The sequence below is a fragment of the Oncorhynchus kisutch genome, linkage group LG20, assembly GCF_002021735.2.
Source record: "Oncorhynchus kisutch isolate 150728-3 linkage group LG20, Okis_V2, whole genome shotgun sequence".
NCBI classification, from domain to species: Eukaryota; Metazoa; Chordata; class Actinopteri; order Salmoniformes; family Salmonidae; genus Oncorhynchus; species Oncorhynchus kisutch.
In genome coordinates this window covers 37,741,681-37,758,872 of record NC_034193.2, presented here as the reverse complement: position 1 = coordinate 37,758,872, position 17,192 = coordinate 37,741,681, and the positions used below count along the sequence as shown (strand labels likewise).

Below are 17,192 nucleotides of genomic sequence, written 5' to 3'. Positions count from 1 at the left end.
TAAGGCTTTTTATAAAAATCCTTTTCATCCGTCATCCTCCCTAACTTTTAAGTCACCATGTTCATTTTTTCAAAACATAAGTATAGTCCTAATTGTGCATCCAGGTCTAAAATGTTCTTCTCCACTTCGGTAGGTGGCGGTATGTGCCGTGTAGCCTATACCACAAATCTCTGAGGAAAGCACAGAGGACGATCGCTTTGGTTGCTAAATGATGCTGATGCTAGGGGCGCGAATGAGGGCAGGGAGGAGGATGCTGCCGTAGAAATGGTGGTACGTGGCGCGAACCTCCTGCAATGGTTTTGACCGTAGAGGCGAAACAATGTGCCTCTTCAAAGTCTTCGAGGTTTTCATGTCATCGCGTCTGAAGAGAATTAGGTAAAAAGAAAAGCTACTATCCTCTCTTTCCCATTCCCCAGGTTTGAAGGGTTATGTAAATATCGCCATATGTTTGTACACTGAAGGCCCAGGTGGCTGATTTAAGGAATTATAGTTGTCTTAATGAATAGAAATGTGGAATGTGGATTTGAATTGCAGTAGATGTAGTTAAAATATAGCAAAACATTTTGATCCCAATCCATTAATGCCAATGGGCTATTATAGAGTTATATCTATTATTATGCGTATTTTAGTATGATGAAGTTCGGCGCTGGCCTTTTCCAGTGATTGGTTCACATTGGGAATTGTAGTCCGGTGTTTTTGCTCTCATATATGTAACATTTCATTCGGTAGTATTTTTCTTAGTGGTAGGTCTACCTATATCAAACAATTCCATTAAAATATGCAATATTATTGAAGATTAGAAAGGCTGACGTCCAATTACAAACTCTGTCCATTACGCGCGAGGAGAAGTAACGGACTGTTATTAGGGTATAATATTTGTAAAATGGTACAAGTTTTGTGATTTTGCAGAATATCTATGGGGTGTCGTGCGCCACCTCTCGCCATAAAGGCGGTAGTAATAGGTGGGTCTCTTGTCAAGCATGAGTATACGCTGCAGTGCGGACAAAAACCGAGAAGTGGGATGGATCGAGAGCCTTGGCGTTGGAGAGCATATAACCGTATTTTAAACCGAGACATCAATTAGTAAGAGAAGGCATATTGTATCGGAATAGTTTATCGGAATTGGACCCACTGCTTACCTGGATTTTAGTCGTCGACAATGTATTTTAATTGTGCATTCATGCAAAGCATACACCTGTACACTGCAGTTTGTAATCATAGGAATCCGCTTGCGTGACACGTTTATTGTCGAAGAAATTGGATCTTATTCTAATTTAAACAACTTGACAAACTAATGTAGAAAATACAAAAACAAAATGTGTGTGTTAGGCCAATACACAATGTAAGAAAATCATATGTTTGATTGAATTTATTGGAGGTTTCGCTTGGGATAAATGCAAAGGAGTACGGTTCAGTTTAGCGTCGGACATCGGAGTAGATGTTTATATGGACCTTTCTCGCAATGGATTTGGTCTTACATGGGGAAATGATGCTATTATTGAGTGTATAGCTGTAGCAGTAGGGCTACTGTTTGTCAGAAGTCTTCTGCCACCTTAAAATCCCAAATGAAGATTCCAAAAAGACGGAAAAGACTAACGTGCCGTCTCTGCGCCAGGTAATATTCTTCATGATATCTGTTTGGCTAATAACGTTTACATAATATAGATATCAGTTGGCCTAGGCCTATCGGACATGAATAGGACTTCCTGGGTGCTTTATTAAAGAGACTATATATGACTTTTGCCTCTGGGACTGTTCTTGGGCCCTAAATAGACAGAAATGTTGTCCCGAAATTTAGCAAAAAGTTATGTTTAATTATTGTTTGATAGGGCTATAGCTGTTTATGTAACTGTATTGAAAGCATCAGTTCGGCCCATTAGTTTAAAAAAAATACTGCATGTGCACTACTTAACCTGACCCTTTGTTGGTATTGGTTATTGACTAAATCAAACTATCTCTGCCTGTATTTTGTTAATGTTGAACAGTCCGTTAGTTGCCTTAGTAGCAGATCTACGGAGTTATAGCACACACTCAGTGGAGCGTGCATTTGCTTATAGCCCATCAAGCAGTATCAATTCAACTCATTAGAAACATACTACTATTACAGTTTGTGCTTAAAGAGTAAGGCTAAATATTTGTCTTAAAATACTTTAGGATGAGATGTCAGATTTGTTTAATTGTTCCAACTTTCTACTTGCCAATGTTACATTTAATGATACAGGTTCAACAGTCGCTTGGATCAGGCCTTATGTACAACATTTATACTGCCAAATATAGACCTGGGACCTGTAAAGTAATTCATATATTGTAAAAAGATTGGCTCGTAGTTCTAATCATCGTCTTAAATGAATGTTATGCTAAATGATTGCATTATATGGCTTCTGTGTATTGTTGTCCATTATACTATTACTTGTCATTATTTCATTATCTACTCCTTCAAACTAAACTGTCATTCTCATAAATATTATTTATATATCGAAATATCTCTAAACATCATTGATTTGGTTGTGGAGGCAGTTGTAACAAACCTCTTTTGTATTTGTATTTTTTTATTTTGGCTTGTAGGCTTACAAAGGAGTGTTTTGGCATCGACTAAATTGGCCAAGTTCAGGATTTTTTCTCAGACGTAAGGTTTTTGAAGAGGTTGTAAATATGGTGAGAGGTTCATCATGTGTTCTTCAAAGTTCCCTTGGAAATGCGGCTGCACTTTTACCCACCAGTTTGAACACAAATGGCTGTCGCGGCTTCCTTCGCGGATTTCAAGGAAATTTCATGATTTCATTGTTCTGGGAAACTTGATTGCAACCCCTTGGCTTTTTGCAAAGTAGATCCACTCACACTATTGTTAGTATAGGACAGCAAATACACATTTAGTTGTGTGTTATAATTGATATGAGTTTCTCACTATCCTCACTGATGCACTGCCCCTATGTTTTGCTTTTTGCTATGGCAACTGTACCCTGAACTATCACAACCCAGTGAAAATGAAACTATGGTGATGCTAATATGATTTACATTTTCCAAGATTATGATTGAACTACACCCAAAGGGAGGGAACAGGCTTGCAGTGTTTCCCTACATGAGAAGAATCTTTCATAACACCTGGCAAGATGGCCATAACATTATAATAGTTAGACTGAGAATTATATATTATCTTGAACCATACAACATGAAGCCTACTTTATATGATCTTATAGGGTGGCATCATGATGAGCAGTCACTATAGCTGCTGATCAGCAATTATCTCGATTGATTCATTATTAGTGAGTCATACTTTTGAAAGTATAAAATAAGCTTAAAGGGATAGTTCACTCAAATTACAAAATTACATTAATTTCCTTACCCTTTAAGCAGTCTATGGACAAGGAAACCAATATGATTTGTAAATGGGAGAACTATCCCTTTAATGATTTATGGTTAAAGTAAAATATTAATTCCAATTCCATGGCTGTAGTGTGTAGAGGACGCTAAGTGAGGAAATGCTCCCTGAACAAACCTCTTTGTATTTAAACTTAAACTACTTACAATATTGCCTGCTCTTGTCGGTTTTAGATCAAGTATGATGAGGGCGCTGGGGTCGCTTTCAGCATGGTGCAATGTTTATGGGACATTCAGATATAAAATGTTATGTAGAACGAACATGCACCTCTGAAATGTAGAATAAGGAGCCACGTAAGCTCTATTCATGACATTTCTATCTGCAAGGTTCCACAACATTTGCCTACTGAACGTGACCCAGTTCTTGCTACATTTGCAGTGTTACCAGCCTGTAATCTTGCTGTGCTATGAGAGTGCTTGAAATAACCACCAGTTATTGGCATATTGTCGTTCAATGACACAGCCTCCATTCACATGCTTCCCGCCGTAGCAATGCAAATGTTGGGAACCGACCCAGGTGCATTGACAAACCTTGCTTTAAAGCCATAAGCACTGGCAATACCACCCTCGTAGGCTCACACCCTCTGTCTAAACCCTCTGTATGTGTTCTAGTGCATTTTGTCACTTTTTCACAGCGGACTAATCTGCTAGATAATACACACAGTCTCTCTACTGGCCTCAGCCTAGGCATGACTAAGTACCCCCCCCCCCCCCAAATGGAGCTGAGCTGTGCATGCATAACTAATGGTACATGGCCCTGCATGCAGAATAGCATGGTTTTGGTACTAACCTATTTACATGCATCACTCTTATCCCGATGTTGTTTACCCAGAATAATCATAAGCATCTAGAAAATAAAAGTTGATAGATATTGGTTCGAACCCAATACCAATACTGTCTAATAGTTTAGAGGGCTAACAGCGATTGGCCAGATATTGCAAAACAGATCAATTTAAATTTAAGAAGTGTCTATCTCATCAGGCAAAACTGGTTGCAACGAACTCATGGTCAGGTTGTATAGTGGTTGTATAGTGGTTGTATAATGAAGTTTTGCTGAATCTGGATGTTATCTGGTGACGCCTTGATCTCATCATGAAGAGGACATCTTTACCTGATTGTTACCTGATTGTAACAGAGACCAGTTGGTTGTAATCTAGGTATGACGTCTTCTTAACCCCCAAAATGAGTTTACAAGCAGAAATTTGAGGCCAAATAATATATCCATTACAATGAATTTCATAGATGTATTGTCAGTTTGTTGTTGTACAGCAGTGTTCAAGACTATGAGAATGGTTATGGTCCCGCTTTGTGGGAGGTCACTAAAACCATGTATCACATACAAATGACATATTGTAGGTACATTGTTGGCACACATTGTTACATAATCAAGCTTTTGTACAAAACTCTTAGCTCGGCGCTCAAGCAGAGTGATGTACTGTGCTTCAAGTGCCAAAAGTAATTTCAAATTTGAATTTGAATTGGCCACACACAAGTGCATCTCCTTATTGGGCTTGATGTTATTCAGATATGAAGGACATTTAGTATCCATGAACATATGTAGTTGCTGTAGTTGATGTACCTCCATCATACAGTATTACCAAGGCCTTATTTTCCATCGCTCACTTGCAGAGTATGTACTGTCTGTCCCCCTTGTTCTTTCAAGACAATCTAGATGTCAAACTACAACCGTCAATACCAGCAAGCTTTCTGTATGACCAGGGTATTTGCACGGATAACGGAAAATACCATTTTGTTTTCTCCTCCACTTTGGCCCGAGCTAACAAAACGAATGGCTTTATAAGACAACCCTGACTTATGTCTTTTGCTTTGAGTGCGCTGTGTGATGCCTGCTCATGGGTATTGTGTTAAAAGAAAGGGAATAAGACTGACTTATGTCTTATTGAATAATCTTTTCCAGATAAATGGCTCATTTAAGTTGGGAGCTGCCCGCGTTCTGTCGGGCTGGCAGATGCAGTGCCTAGTGCCAGGCCTCCAGGACCACGCCAACATGAATGGGGCTGGGGAGACGGCAGACATACTGCCGCCTAACTGCATGGTCAAGGACCGATGGAAAGTGGTGAGTATGCTACATAGTTGATCTAGTTGTGGTTTTGTTTTGGTATGGTCTCTCTATATCAGTGTTTCCCCTAAGGGGCTAATTACAAGATTACCTTCAACACACACAGATTTGACTCCCCATCACCAAGGTTCTCTGTGTCTCACCAGAATTAAAGGGATAGTGTACTCGAAAATCTGTGTTTTCATACCTTGAAGTTGAGCAGATAAATCTCAAATCCGTTTGTCAGGTGTTGTCATACCTTTACGTCAAGCAGATTACAGAATGATGCAGGCCTCGATCCAGCCTGAATGGGAAAGATTGTAACTAATTCACAGCAGCATTTATTCCCGTCCATTTGGGACCTCAACATTTTCTCCTTAACTCTACTCCTGGATTTTCAGAACTGTAATGATGGGGCAGTGAGTCGGGTGCAGGTGAAACGTTTTAATAAAACAACAAAACCAATAACACGACACCAACATAAGGCAGAACGCCGATACACAAGAACAATACCAACTGGTGAGCGAACATGGGAGAGTGACATATAAAGGGGAGGAAATGATGAAGGTAATGGAGTCTAGGTGTGAATCATAATGATTAACAGGTGCGCTAATGATGAGTGTCAGTTGTGCGTGATGATGAATCCCAGGACCGGTGGTTAGTACTCTGGCGACGTCATACGCCGGAGGGGAGGAGCAGGAGCAGACATGACAAGAACAGAATGTAGAATTGTTAAATCATTGGACAAACTTTTGTATTTTTTGTCAAATGTCCCTTTAATGGTATCTGACAAACTTTTGGGGTTACTTCTGCCCCTTTAATAATGGTATCGTATACGCAGCGCCACGCATTCGGTGATTGCGTAACAGTTACTGTGCTTCTGATGGTGATCACTTAGACGACCCTGTCAGAACCAATCACGGAGCGACAGATCCCTAGGCCAAAGAGCTGAGGAAGAAAGTAGAGTGTGTTTGCACATGGCTGGTTAATATTTGTCTTCGGCACTTGGCTGTCATGATCAAGCCATAAACGGATAATAGGGTTGTTCAAAGCACTGAAGTACTTGGTGAAAAAAAAGAAAAATGCAATAGAGGAGTTGAGGAAGTGGGGCTGGAGAAAGAGGGGTGGGACGAAGGAGGGCAACTATCTAGCAAAAATGAATTCACTCAATTACTGTTTGATCAATAAGACACACCTCTCTATCGCCTGGTCCCAGATCAGTTTGTGCTGTCTTGCCAACTAATTTTGGTCGTTCTCATGCCAAACAATGACAATGACCATAGGAGTTGGCAAGACAGCACAAACAGATCTGGGAACAGGCTAACCTCTCTGTACTCTTCCATCAAAACTGGTGTTTGTCATGCGAAAGGTTTGTTAAGTTGAGCTTCTTTACAGTACAGTACAGTATAAGCCAGCATTCTAACAGCACCAGAAGAATGTTGTTTAGTACACTTTTTATCCTCAACACCTTTCTAGCTGAAGAAAATCGGAGGGGGAGGTTTTGGGGAGATTTACGAAGCTCTGGACCTGTTGACTCGGGAGAACGTGGCATTGAAGGTGGAGTCGGCCCAGCAGCCCAAACAGGTCCTGAAGATGGAGGTGGCAGTCCTGAAGAAACTGCAGGGTAAGGGCCCACTGCAGTGGCCATTTTGGACCTTTCTGCTAGTTTTGTCAATGAGCCAGGTGGTGCCACTGCGGTTACCATTCTGTGTTTACCGTTCGGCTTAGTCAATGAGTATGAAGGTGCTGCTCAGCCGTTCTTAAATTCAATAAATGGCATTCTTTGTTGATGTCACTTGACTTGAACCCAGATCCCACCGCTGACACCACGTGTCAGTATACTTTGTTGTAGTCATGACAGACAAATATATAAAGTTTGTGTCAGCTACAGTGCATAGTCAAGTAAGAACGTTTATCTTTCCTGTGTAAGATTAATGTGTTACATCAATACTGCTTAAGACTGCACTTATGATTGGCTATAAAATCTGCTATGTCATACTCATGACAGTCTAGTGAAAAGTGTAATAACCTCTCCTCGTGACAGCACAGCATAGGTTTCAGGACAGTACAACCAGGTAAAGTGTTAGTGCTTTGGGTGTCCTTTGAGACATCCTGTCAAAAGGAATCAGAATTTCCTCTCACATTGTCATGTACACCCTTAAGCATCCTACAGAGTTAAAAGCTGCAGAGCCATGCAGTCTACTGTGACAGAATATGTAACCTAATAAACAGCCAATTACATTAGTTTCGTAAATATGTAATAATGGGCCGCCAGACTATTGTGACTCGGTGGCTGTGGACTTTGAATAGAGGCGGCAGGGTAGCCTAGTGGTTAGAGCATTGGACTAGTAACCAAAAAGTTCAAATCCCCGAGCTGACAAGATACAAAATCTGTCGTTCTGCCACTGAACAGGCAGTTAACCCACTGTTCCTAGGCCGTCATTGAAAATAATAATTTGTTCTTAACTGACTTGCCTAGTAAAATTTAAAAATTAAAAAATTAAATAGAGCTTTAGTCCAAGTGGCTAGGGAGAGTAAACATTAGCTCTGTCTGCCATGCACTAAGCTTATTTAATGGAACCTTCTCTTCCTCCTGGCCTTATTTAGTGGGTCACGATGCACTATTTAAGCATATCTGTTTCGTTTTTTGCATTTTGGTGTGATGTTTGAATTGTGGCCCTTGAATCTTTTGCTTGAGGTTCAAGCAAATGTGGAAACCGATGTCTCTCTTGCTTACTACACCCATAGTAGCTTCACGGAAGAGTGGCTAAGAATAGCTTAGACCTTATGAATCAATAGGTAACCCAGTAAACTACTCAACATCATTGCTCATGTTGTGTATTGATTAAGGGGCCTCTGATCTCCTTGAAGTATAGTGTAGGTAAAATGTCTACAAGGCCATTATGACATAGCTGTGAAAAATACTCCACTCATGATTTTTAAAAAAGGCCCTTAAAAATGTGCCTGGAAAATAAGCAATATAGTGTTGCTTGTTTTTGGTTATAGGTATGTCAGTAGGAAGTAGAGGTCCCAACAATCAAATTTCTTACAAAAGCCAAACATGCATCCTAACAGTACTTTATTTATGCTTGATTGCATGGTCCCAACAGTATTTCCAAAACAGTGAACAAACTAGAGCAAGTCTTTTTGGCTTAGACTATTCCTTTCATTCTGCCATAATGGGCCCTCTATATGTTTTTATGTAGATTAAATGTTGTGACTCACAGCACGTTTTTGCATGGGCAGCAGTAACATGTTAGACATGATGGCGATCACGTGGCACATAGAAGGAGAGCAACTCTCTCCTCCTGGAGTATGCACGTCAATGTGCCAGGGTAACAAGTGACTCACTTTGGCTACGAGTCATCATCACAATATGAGGAAAAAAGTTACCTCGAAACTTTCTAACTTAATTTGTCCCTCATATTGTGATGATGACTCATGATCGGTTTGAACATGTACTATGTCTTTGAAGAAGCATGTGTGTGTGTGTGTGTTGGTATTTCTATGTACATATTAAAGGAAGAGACTGCAATGTGACATCACGAAACGTAGATGAGCGAAACAACAAACAAATTCAAATCTGCTTAGACTGCTACTATTGGCTCTTCCCAGCATGCCCATATCAGGACTTGCCAATGCTGTTGTTGTAAGCAGGACGACACCCTTTGGTGTATAATGATGTCATATTACAGACTCTACCTTTTTAAGGAATATCAAACTATCTGAAGTTCCCTCAGAATTTTTTTTGAGTCTGAGATTCCAAAATGTTCGGTACTAAGTCACATTAACAGGGTGCTCCATCAAAAGATGAATGGTGCATGATGAATAACAATGATTCATGCCCAACTGACCTTAATTGGGATTAACTGTGAAGAAAAGGAAGACCAGGAAACATGGACTGGCCAGCTCATGAATTTGTCCAGTTTTATTTATCTGCCAGTATTTTATCTAAAGTGATCTTTTATAGAATATTTAACACAAGGTCATGTCCTAGAGAAAGAAGTTCTGAAAAGAACAGTCCTAAGACAGGTGTTGCCGGGAAGAAAACCTGGAAAGAAAATATGGCTTTATCCTTTCTTCAGCCCCTTGAGTGTCAACATGAGTGGTTCTGCTGTATTTGCATTGATTGATATGGGAATTTGAATTGGATCTTACCTAGGCCCTGTCACCACTCTCATCTCCCTGGTGTAACCAATGAAAACCAATCCAATCATCAAGTTGAAATGATATGGAATATTTTGGCATATGCATCTTTGAACTACGATTCTTTAAATATGACCTTTTTTTGTTTAGGTAAAAACCATGTTTGCAAGTTTATTGGCTGTGGGAGAAATGACAAATTCAACTACGTGGTCATGCAACTTCAGGTAAGAAGCTGACATTTGCTTTTTTAATAAAGATTGACCACCATCCCCAAAATGCATTCTGTGAGAATCTGACCACAATTCAACAAAAACACGTTTTTCTGAGGAAGTGCAATTTATAAAGCTTGCATAAGGCATCGTGAAATATGAAGTCTTGGCAAATAGGCCATATTAACAAAAAAAAATATTTATAAGCAGCGGCTGGTTAGAGGCTGACAAAGCACATACTGACGAAGGATAGTAATTCAAATGCCATTATGTCACATGATCCAGCATAGCATTGTCAGCCTTCTATAATATGGAAGTATATTGTGGAGAGTCTTAATCCAATCCATTGTCGATTGAGACACAGCCTATAAAGCTGTTATGTCATGGTACTTGGGTGTAAAAATCCATCATGACCAAACTTTTGATACTGTATGACTTTGAATACAAAACAAATAGATGATTGTTGATTTGTGACTGTCAGTGAAAAGCAGAGAGACCCAGCCAGGCATATCGGAATATTTAAAAATACGATCTTGTATTTGTAGCCCAGGCCTACTCTACGCCACTACGAGCTGCATTGAACAGTCTATTCTGGGAACAGTGATTGAGTTATATTATTGGCCTAAATCTAATCATCACATCCGGAATAGGAACCTATCTTACATAAGTATGTAAATGTGAGGATGCATGAAATGCTTTATTATAAAGGTGCATGTTTATGGTTCAAATTTGCTTCCCCAATCTTGAAACTCACCTGCCGCCTATATTAAAAGGTATTGTATGTAAAAAGTGATGTGACAAATCTTTACTAGGCGCAGGCTACTAGGCCCACAGATATCATTTATGAAATGAATAAGGATTCTATATGTAATTCTATGATCACACCTAGGCGATTGGGTGTACCGTACCGGTAAGAAATAAATGTGTTATTTCGCACAAAGCCTGTTTGGTTACGTATGGTTGGTTTTCTGGAGTAGGGTGAAGTGGCCCCAAATGCTGATTTTTGTGTCAGATTTGTATTTTCCCCACCAAAGGTTAGGTTTAGGATTGGGGGAGGGAAGCTGATTCTAGATCTGTACCTAGAGGGAACTTCACCCCAGAGCGTTGTTTTGTTTTGGGGGGTGGAGCAGGGACGCAATTTGGCGGACTTGAGGAGGAGCCAGCCTCGGGGGACCTTCACCATGAGCACCACACTCCGCCTGGGGAAACAGATCCTGGAGTCTATAGAGGCCATCCACTCTGTTGGCTTCTTGCATCGAGATATCAAACCGGTACGTATCATACATAACATCACGGCACAGCATGCCACAGCTTTATGAAGGGTTATCAGTGCTAATTCTAAAAAACAATGCTTAAATGCAAATTATGTCATTTTCGCATTCCAATTAACCATTGCATTTTAGAATTGGCACTGATAACCTTCCATAATGCTGTGGCATGCTGTGCTGTGCCATGACGCATGTAAAAAAAAAAAAGACTGCATCTGTGTTGTCCATCAAAACGGAAATGTGTATTTTTGCCATCGGTTCGTTTCATTCCCAATCCCAGACACCACACACACGCCCCAGCATTGGGGTGAGCTTTCCCTAAAGTAACCTGTACCCCTGGAGCAAGTTAGGGGTGAAGTTCTTTGCTCATGGGCACAATGGCTATCTGTGGCATATTAGATGGTCTTATAACTATTTTTCATCAAACAATGCCCCATCCCTTAAAACTTCTTATGGCAGGGGCAATATTGAGTAGCTTGGATGAAAGGAGCCCAGAGGTGCCCAGAGTAAATGGCCTGCTCCTCAGTCTCAGTTGCTAATATATGCATATTATTATTAGTATTGGATAGAAAACACTCTGAAGTTTCTAAAACTGTTTGAATGATGTCTGTAAGTATAACAGAACTCATATGGCAAGCAAACACCTGAGAAGAAATCCAAACAGGAAGTGAGAAATCTGAGATTGGTCGATTTTCAACCCAGCCCCTATTGAATTCACAGTGGGAAATGGATGAAGTTGCACTTCCTAGGGCTTCCACCATCTTTAGAAACTTGAATGAGGCTTCTACTGTGTTGTGGGCCTGAATGGGAGCTGAATGAGCCAGGTGTCTGGCAGAGAGCCAGACACATGATAGCGACCTGCGTTCCATGGCTTCTCTACACACAAAGGAATTCTCTGGTTGGAACTTTATTGAAGATTTATGATAACAACACCCTAAAGATTGATTCTATATTTAGTTTGACAAGTTTCTTCGACCTGTAATATAACTTTTTGAAGTTTTCGTCCGAGGTTCGGATGGATCTGCACGAGCGTTGGATTTGTATACCTAAGCCCTAACAAAAGTAGCTACTTGGACATAAATAATGGACATTATCGAACATATCAAGCATTTATTGTGGAACTAGAATTCCTGGGAGTGCATTCTGATGAAGATCATCAAAGGTAAGGGAATATTTATAATGTGATTTCTGTTGACTCCAACATGGCGGATAATTTTATTTATTTTCTGAACGCCGTCTCAGATTATTGCATGGTTTGCTTTTTCTGTAAAAAAAAATTGAAATCTAACACAGAGGTTGCATTAAGGAGAGGTATATCTATAATTCCATGTGTATTTTCATCTACATTTATGATGAGTATTTCTGTTGAATTGATGTGGCTATGCAAAATCACTGGATGTTTTTGGAACTAGTGAATGTAACGCGCCAATGTAAACTCAGATTTTTTTTATATAAATATAAAAACATACATGTGTTGTGTAACATGAAGTCCTATGAGTGTAATCTGACGAAGATCATCAAAGGTTAGTGATTCATTTTATCTCTATTTGTGCTTTTTGTGACGCCTCTCTTTGGCTGGAAAAATGGCGGGGGTTTTCTGTGAGTTGGTGGTCACCTAACATAATCATTTGTGGTGCTTTCGCTGTAAAGCCTATTTGAAATTGGACACTGTGGTGGGATTAACAACAAGATTACCTTTAAAACGGTATAAGATACATGTATGTTTGAGGAATTTTCATTATGAGATTTCTGTTGTTTTGAATTTGGCGCCCTGCATTTTCACTGGCTGTTGTCATATCATCCCGTTAACGGGATTGCAGCCCTAAGAAGAACAAGCGCCGCTCCTGGCTAACACTAATGGCACTGTGATGGTTCTTTGGTGTTGCTACAGTAGCCCCACACTCTTACCATCTGAGCCACCAGACCATATCTATAATGCATTGTATAATCATGTATTTTCTCTGCAGTCAAATTTCGCCATGGGAAGGCTGCCTTCAACCTTAAGGAAGTGTTACATGTTAGACTTCGGCCTCGCGCGGCAGTACACCAATACCACTGGAGAAGTCCGCCCTGTAAGTCTCCTCTTCTGTTCCTTTGCTTTGGTTTGTCCTAAAAAATTAGATGAATATTAACATTTTAGCAGATACTCTTATCCATTAGGGTTAAGTGCCTTGGGGATTCGAACCAGCAACATTTAAGTTACTGGCCCAACATTCTAACCACTAGGCTACCTGCCGCCCACTTACATGTTATTGTGATGTTATTAGAATAATATCCAGCTCGTGGATAAATTCCAGGTCATCTTTATTGCAATGGTGAGGCTGCACAGATTAGCAGGTCTAGGCTTGTATTTATAAACCATCTCAGAGTATGAGTGCTGATCTAGGATCAGGTACCCCTGTCCATTTATTATGATCTAAAAGGCAAACGGTAATACGATATATTCATGTTCTGCAATGTGCAGAGCGACAGACCTGCGAAGCACCCAGTGTTCCCCAAATGGTGGATCAGGATCAATGACGTCACGTCACCCACCCTAAAGTATGTAACACACTGAGAATCTGATTGCCGAAGACTGTCGATAGGTACTTATCACAGTGGGAGGCTGTTCCTTCTCTTGCTAGAACAAAAGCGTTACCTGCTATGTGCTGACAGGGTTTCGACGAACCTACGCAATGCTTGTCAGTGGCCAACAACTTGACTTTGAGCCAATCAGATAGCATGACATCATGTTGGGGCATTTTCTTCAGCCAGCCACACTTCATGTGCAATGTACTGTAGGCTATGGGATAGCAGTTAGCTAAGTGCACAGACACTAAATCCTTCCTCCAAGCTAACTAACCATTATAGAAAGCCTTTGAAGTTAGTTTACAGTTGAAGTCGGAAGTTTACATACACCTTAGCCAAATACATTTAAACTCAGTTTTTCACAATTCCTGACATTTAATCCTAGTAAAAATGCCCCGTCTTAGGTCAGTTAGGATCACCACTTTATTTTAAGAATGTGAAATGTCAGAATAATAGTAGAGAGAATGAGTTATTTAAGCTTTTATTTCTTTCATCACATTCCCAGTGGGTCAGAAGTTTACATACAATCATTAGTATTTGGTAGCATTGCCTTTAAGTTGTTTAACTTGGGTCAAACGTTTCTTTTAGCCTTCTACAAGCTTCCCACGATAAATTGGGTGAATTTTGACCCATTCCTCCTGACAGAGCTGGTGTAACTGATTCCTCCTTCCTCGCGCACACTTTTTCAGTTCTGCCCACAAAATTTCTATAGGATTGAGGTCAGGGCTTTGTGATGGCCACTCCAATACGTTGACTTTGTTGTCTTAAGCCATTTTGCCACAACTTTGGAAGTATGCTTGGGGTCATTGTTCATTTGGAAGACCCATTTGCGACCAAGCTTTAACTTCCTGACTGATGTCTTGAGATGTTGCTTCAATATATCCACATAATTTTCCTGACTCATGATGCCATCTATTTTGTGAGGTGCACCAGTCCCTCCTGCAGCAAAGCACCCCACAACATGATGCTGCCACCCCCGTGCTTCATGGTTGGGATGGTGTTCTTTGGCTTGCAAACCTCCCCCTTTTTCCTCCAAACATAACGATGGTCATTATGGCCAAACAGTTCTATTTTTGTTTCATCAGATCAGAGGACATTATTCCCAAAAGTACGATCTGTGTCCCCATGTGCAGTTGCAAATCGTAGTCTGACTTTTTTTATGGCGGTTTTGTAGCTGTGGCTCCTTCCTTGCTGAGCTGCCTTCCAGGTTATGTCGATATAGGACTCGTTTTACTGTGGATATAGATACTTTTATACCTGTTTCCTCCAGCATCTTCACAATAACCTTTGCTGATGTTCTGGGATTGATTTGCATTTTCGCATCAAAGTACGTTCATCTCTAGGAGACAGAACGCATCCCCTTCCTGAGCGGTATGACGGCTGTGTGGTCCCATGGTGTTTATACTTGCGTACTATTGTTTGTACAGATGAACGTGGTACCTTCAGGCGTTTGAAAATTGCTCCCAAGGATGAACCAGACTTGTGGGGGTCTACAATTGTTTTCTGAGGTCTTGGCTGATTTCTTTAGATTTTCCCATTTTGGCACTGAGTTTTAAGGTAGACCTTGAAATGCATCCACAGACTCAAATTATGCTAATAAGCATATCAGAAGCTTCTAAAGCCATGACATAATTTTCTGGAATGTTCCAAGCTGTTTAAAGGCACAGTCAACTTAGTATATGTAAACTGCTTTCCCACTGGAATTGTGATACAGTGAATTATACGTGATCTTTCTGTAAACAATTGTTGGAAAAATTACTTGTGTCATGCACAAGTAGATGTCCTAACCGACTTGCCAACAAGTTAACAAGACATTTGTGGAGTGGTTGAAAAACTAGTTTTAATGACTCCAACCTAAGTGTATGTAAACTTCCGACTTCAACTGTACATGCTAATCAAAGTCTTATGCGACCAGAACTAAGCCGAAGAAGGACTAACCTCCCCATCCTCCTACCAGCACACTGTTTGTCTCTGTCTCTACACATACCTTCATCCAAGAGAGAGGTATCCAAAGTGTTAGTTAAGGGCTTGTAAGTAAGCATTTCACTGTAAGGTGTACACAATACAACACCTGTTGTATTCGGCGCATGTGACAAATCACATTTGATTTGATTTATTGACTGCATTTTCAATCTCTCCACTTCTTCCTCTCTTTGATCTTCTTCTTGTCCTCCACTTCCATCCTGTCATTTCCTCTTCTCCCTATCCTTTTATCTCCCTTAATCTCTTCTAGCACTTTCACCTCCTCTCCTTTCTTCTCCCTCTCATCAATTGCTTATGCATTTGTCCTTCTCTCCCCTGGACTATTCTCCCCCTTTATCTCTCTCCTTTTCCTCCCTCCTTTCCTCTTCTCCTCTCCCCTCATTTTAAATAGACTCTCTCAAGTATCTTCTCTCCTTTCCCCGCTTGCCTCTTAATCATTTCTCTCATCCACTCCATTTCTCTTTTGGCTCCTCTCCCTTTCCATCCACTCTTTCCATTGCTCTCCCCTTCTTTTGCCTCCCATCTCTTAGGCACCGCTCTCCCCCTTCCCTCCACTCTCCTACTCTCCTCCATCTCTCTATTTCTCTCCTCTCATCTCTTTGACTCAGTCACTATCTGCTCTCCTCTATTTCTCTCTACATCTCCCCTCTCATATCTCTGGCCCGAACACTCTGTGTCCTCATGCAGCAGCCCCCCCCCCCCCCTCTCTCTCTGCATTCAGAGCTCTGTGAGTGCAGCAGTGTGAGATTGAATTAGCTTTTGCATGCGTCAGTGGGCTATGGCATCGCCTCTCGCTTCCCTTCTCCTTTTTCCCTTCTCTTGCTCTCTGATTTTTTTGCCCTTCTAGCCAGTACAGCTGAGTCAGCTTCAGCTCATTGATTCGTTATGAATGTGAGGCTCTGGCTCCCTCTCTCTCTATCGTTATCCCTCCTTTTTTCTCTCCCATTTGCTTCTCTCTCTTTCTGTCTACCTCTCTCCCTGCCTGTTTGTCTCTCCATCTCATTTTATTTAACTCCTCCTGCTTCCATGTCTCTCTCGTTCTTTACCCCTGCTTCCCTCCCTCTCTCTCCCTCCTCCTCATTCCCTCTCCCTCTCTTCATCTCCCTCTTCCCCCAGTCCCTGACCATTAGCAGTGTATGCCTCTCCCCTACCCCTAGGCAGCCAGGTCAGCTGTACTGGCTAGGGGCCTCCCCTGTGTCAGGGGCCTCCCCTGTCCAAATGTCCTTCACCTTGCCACTATGTCAGCCCCTTAGCCATTAGCCACAAAGCATTTTTGTTAGCATGTAGCTGTTAGCCCCCAGCCATTAGCCAAAAAGCATATTTGTTAGCTCTCAGCCGTTGGCATTCAGTGCTTGTGCAGTGAAAGACCTATCAGCTGCTAAACACTAGTGTTCTCTCTGCAATGAAGAAGGATCCTCCCTCACTTTCCCTCCCTGATAACTGAATAAATCATTGTGGGTAATAAATAGCAGAGCTATTTTTCCTCTCGTGGCACGCATCATGCGTTTTATAAGAAATCTTGTTTTCCATGACTTCTTCTGAGAAGTGGAAAATATTATTTATGTAGAGATTTTGGCATGC

General features: G+C 41.0%; 1 protein-coding gene across 4 annotated transcripts in view; it reads left to right on the top strand.

Moving 5' to 3' along the window:
• Nucleotides 1-210: 210 nt before the first annotated feature.
• Nucleotides 211-17,192, top strand: part of LOC109875513 (tau-tubulin kinase 1) — a 48,908-nt gene continuing 31,926 nt past the window's right edge. The window contains exons 1-6 of one of the 4 annotated variants that reach the window (XM_031799696.1): nucleotides 211-375; nucleotides 5,297-5,455; nucleotides 6,914-7,061; nucleotides 9,734-9,807; nucleotides 10,923-11,063; nucleotides 13,028-13,132. In XM_031799696.1, the coding sequence (XP_031655556.1) occupies nucleotides 5,348-5,455; nucleotides 6,914-7,061; nucleotides 9,734-9,807; nucleotides 10,923-11,063; nucleotides 13,028-13,132 (576 nt within the window). In that variant the 5' untranslated portion in view covers nucleotides 211-375; nucleotides 5,297-5,347. Of the gene's footprint in view, nucleotides 376-789; nucleotides 1,616-5,296; nucleotides 5,456-6,913; nucleotides 7,062-9,733; nucleotides 9,808-10,919; nucleotides 11,064-13,027; nucleotides 13,133-17,192 lie in introns of those variants that run through there. The other 3 variants (XM_031799694.1, XM_031799697.1, XM_031799695.1) reach the window with 3 other exon arrangements.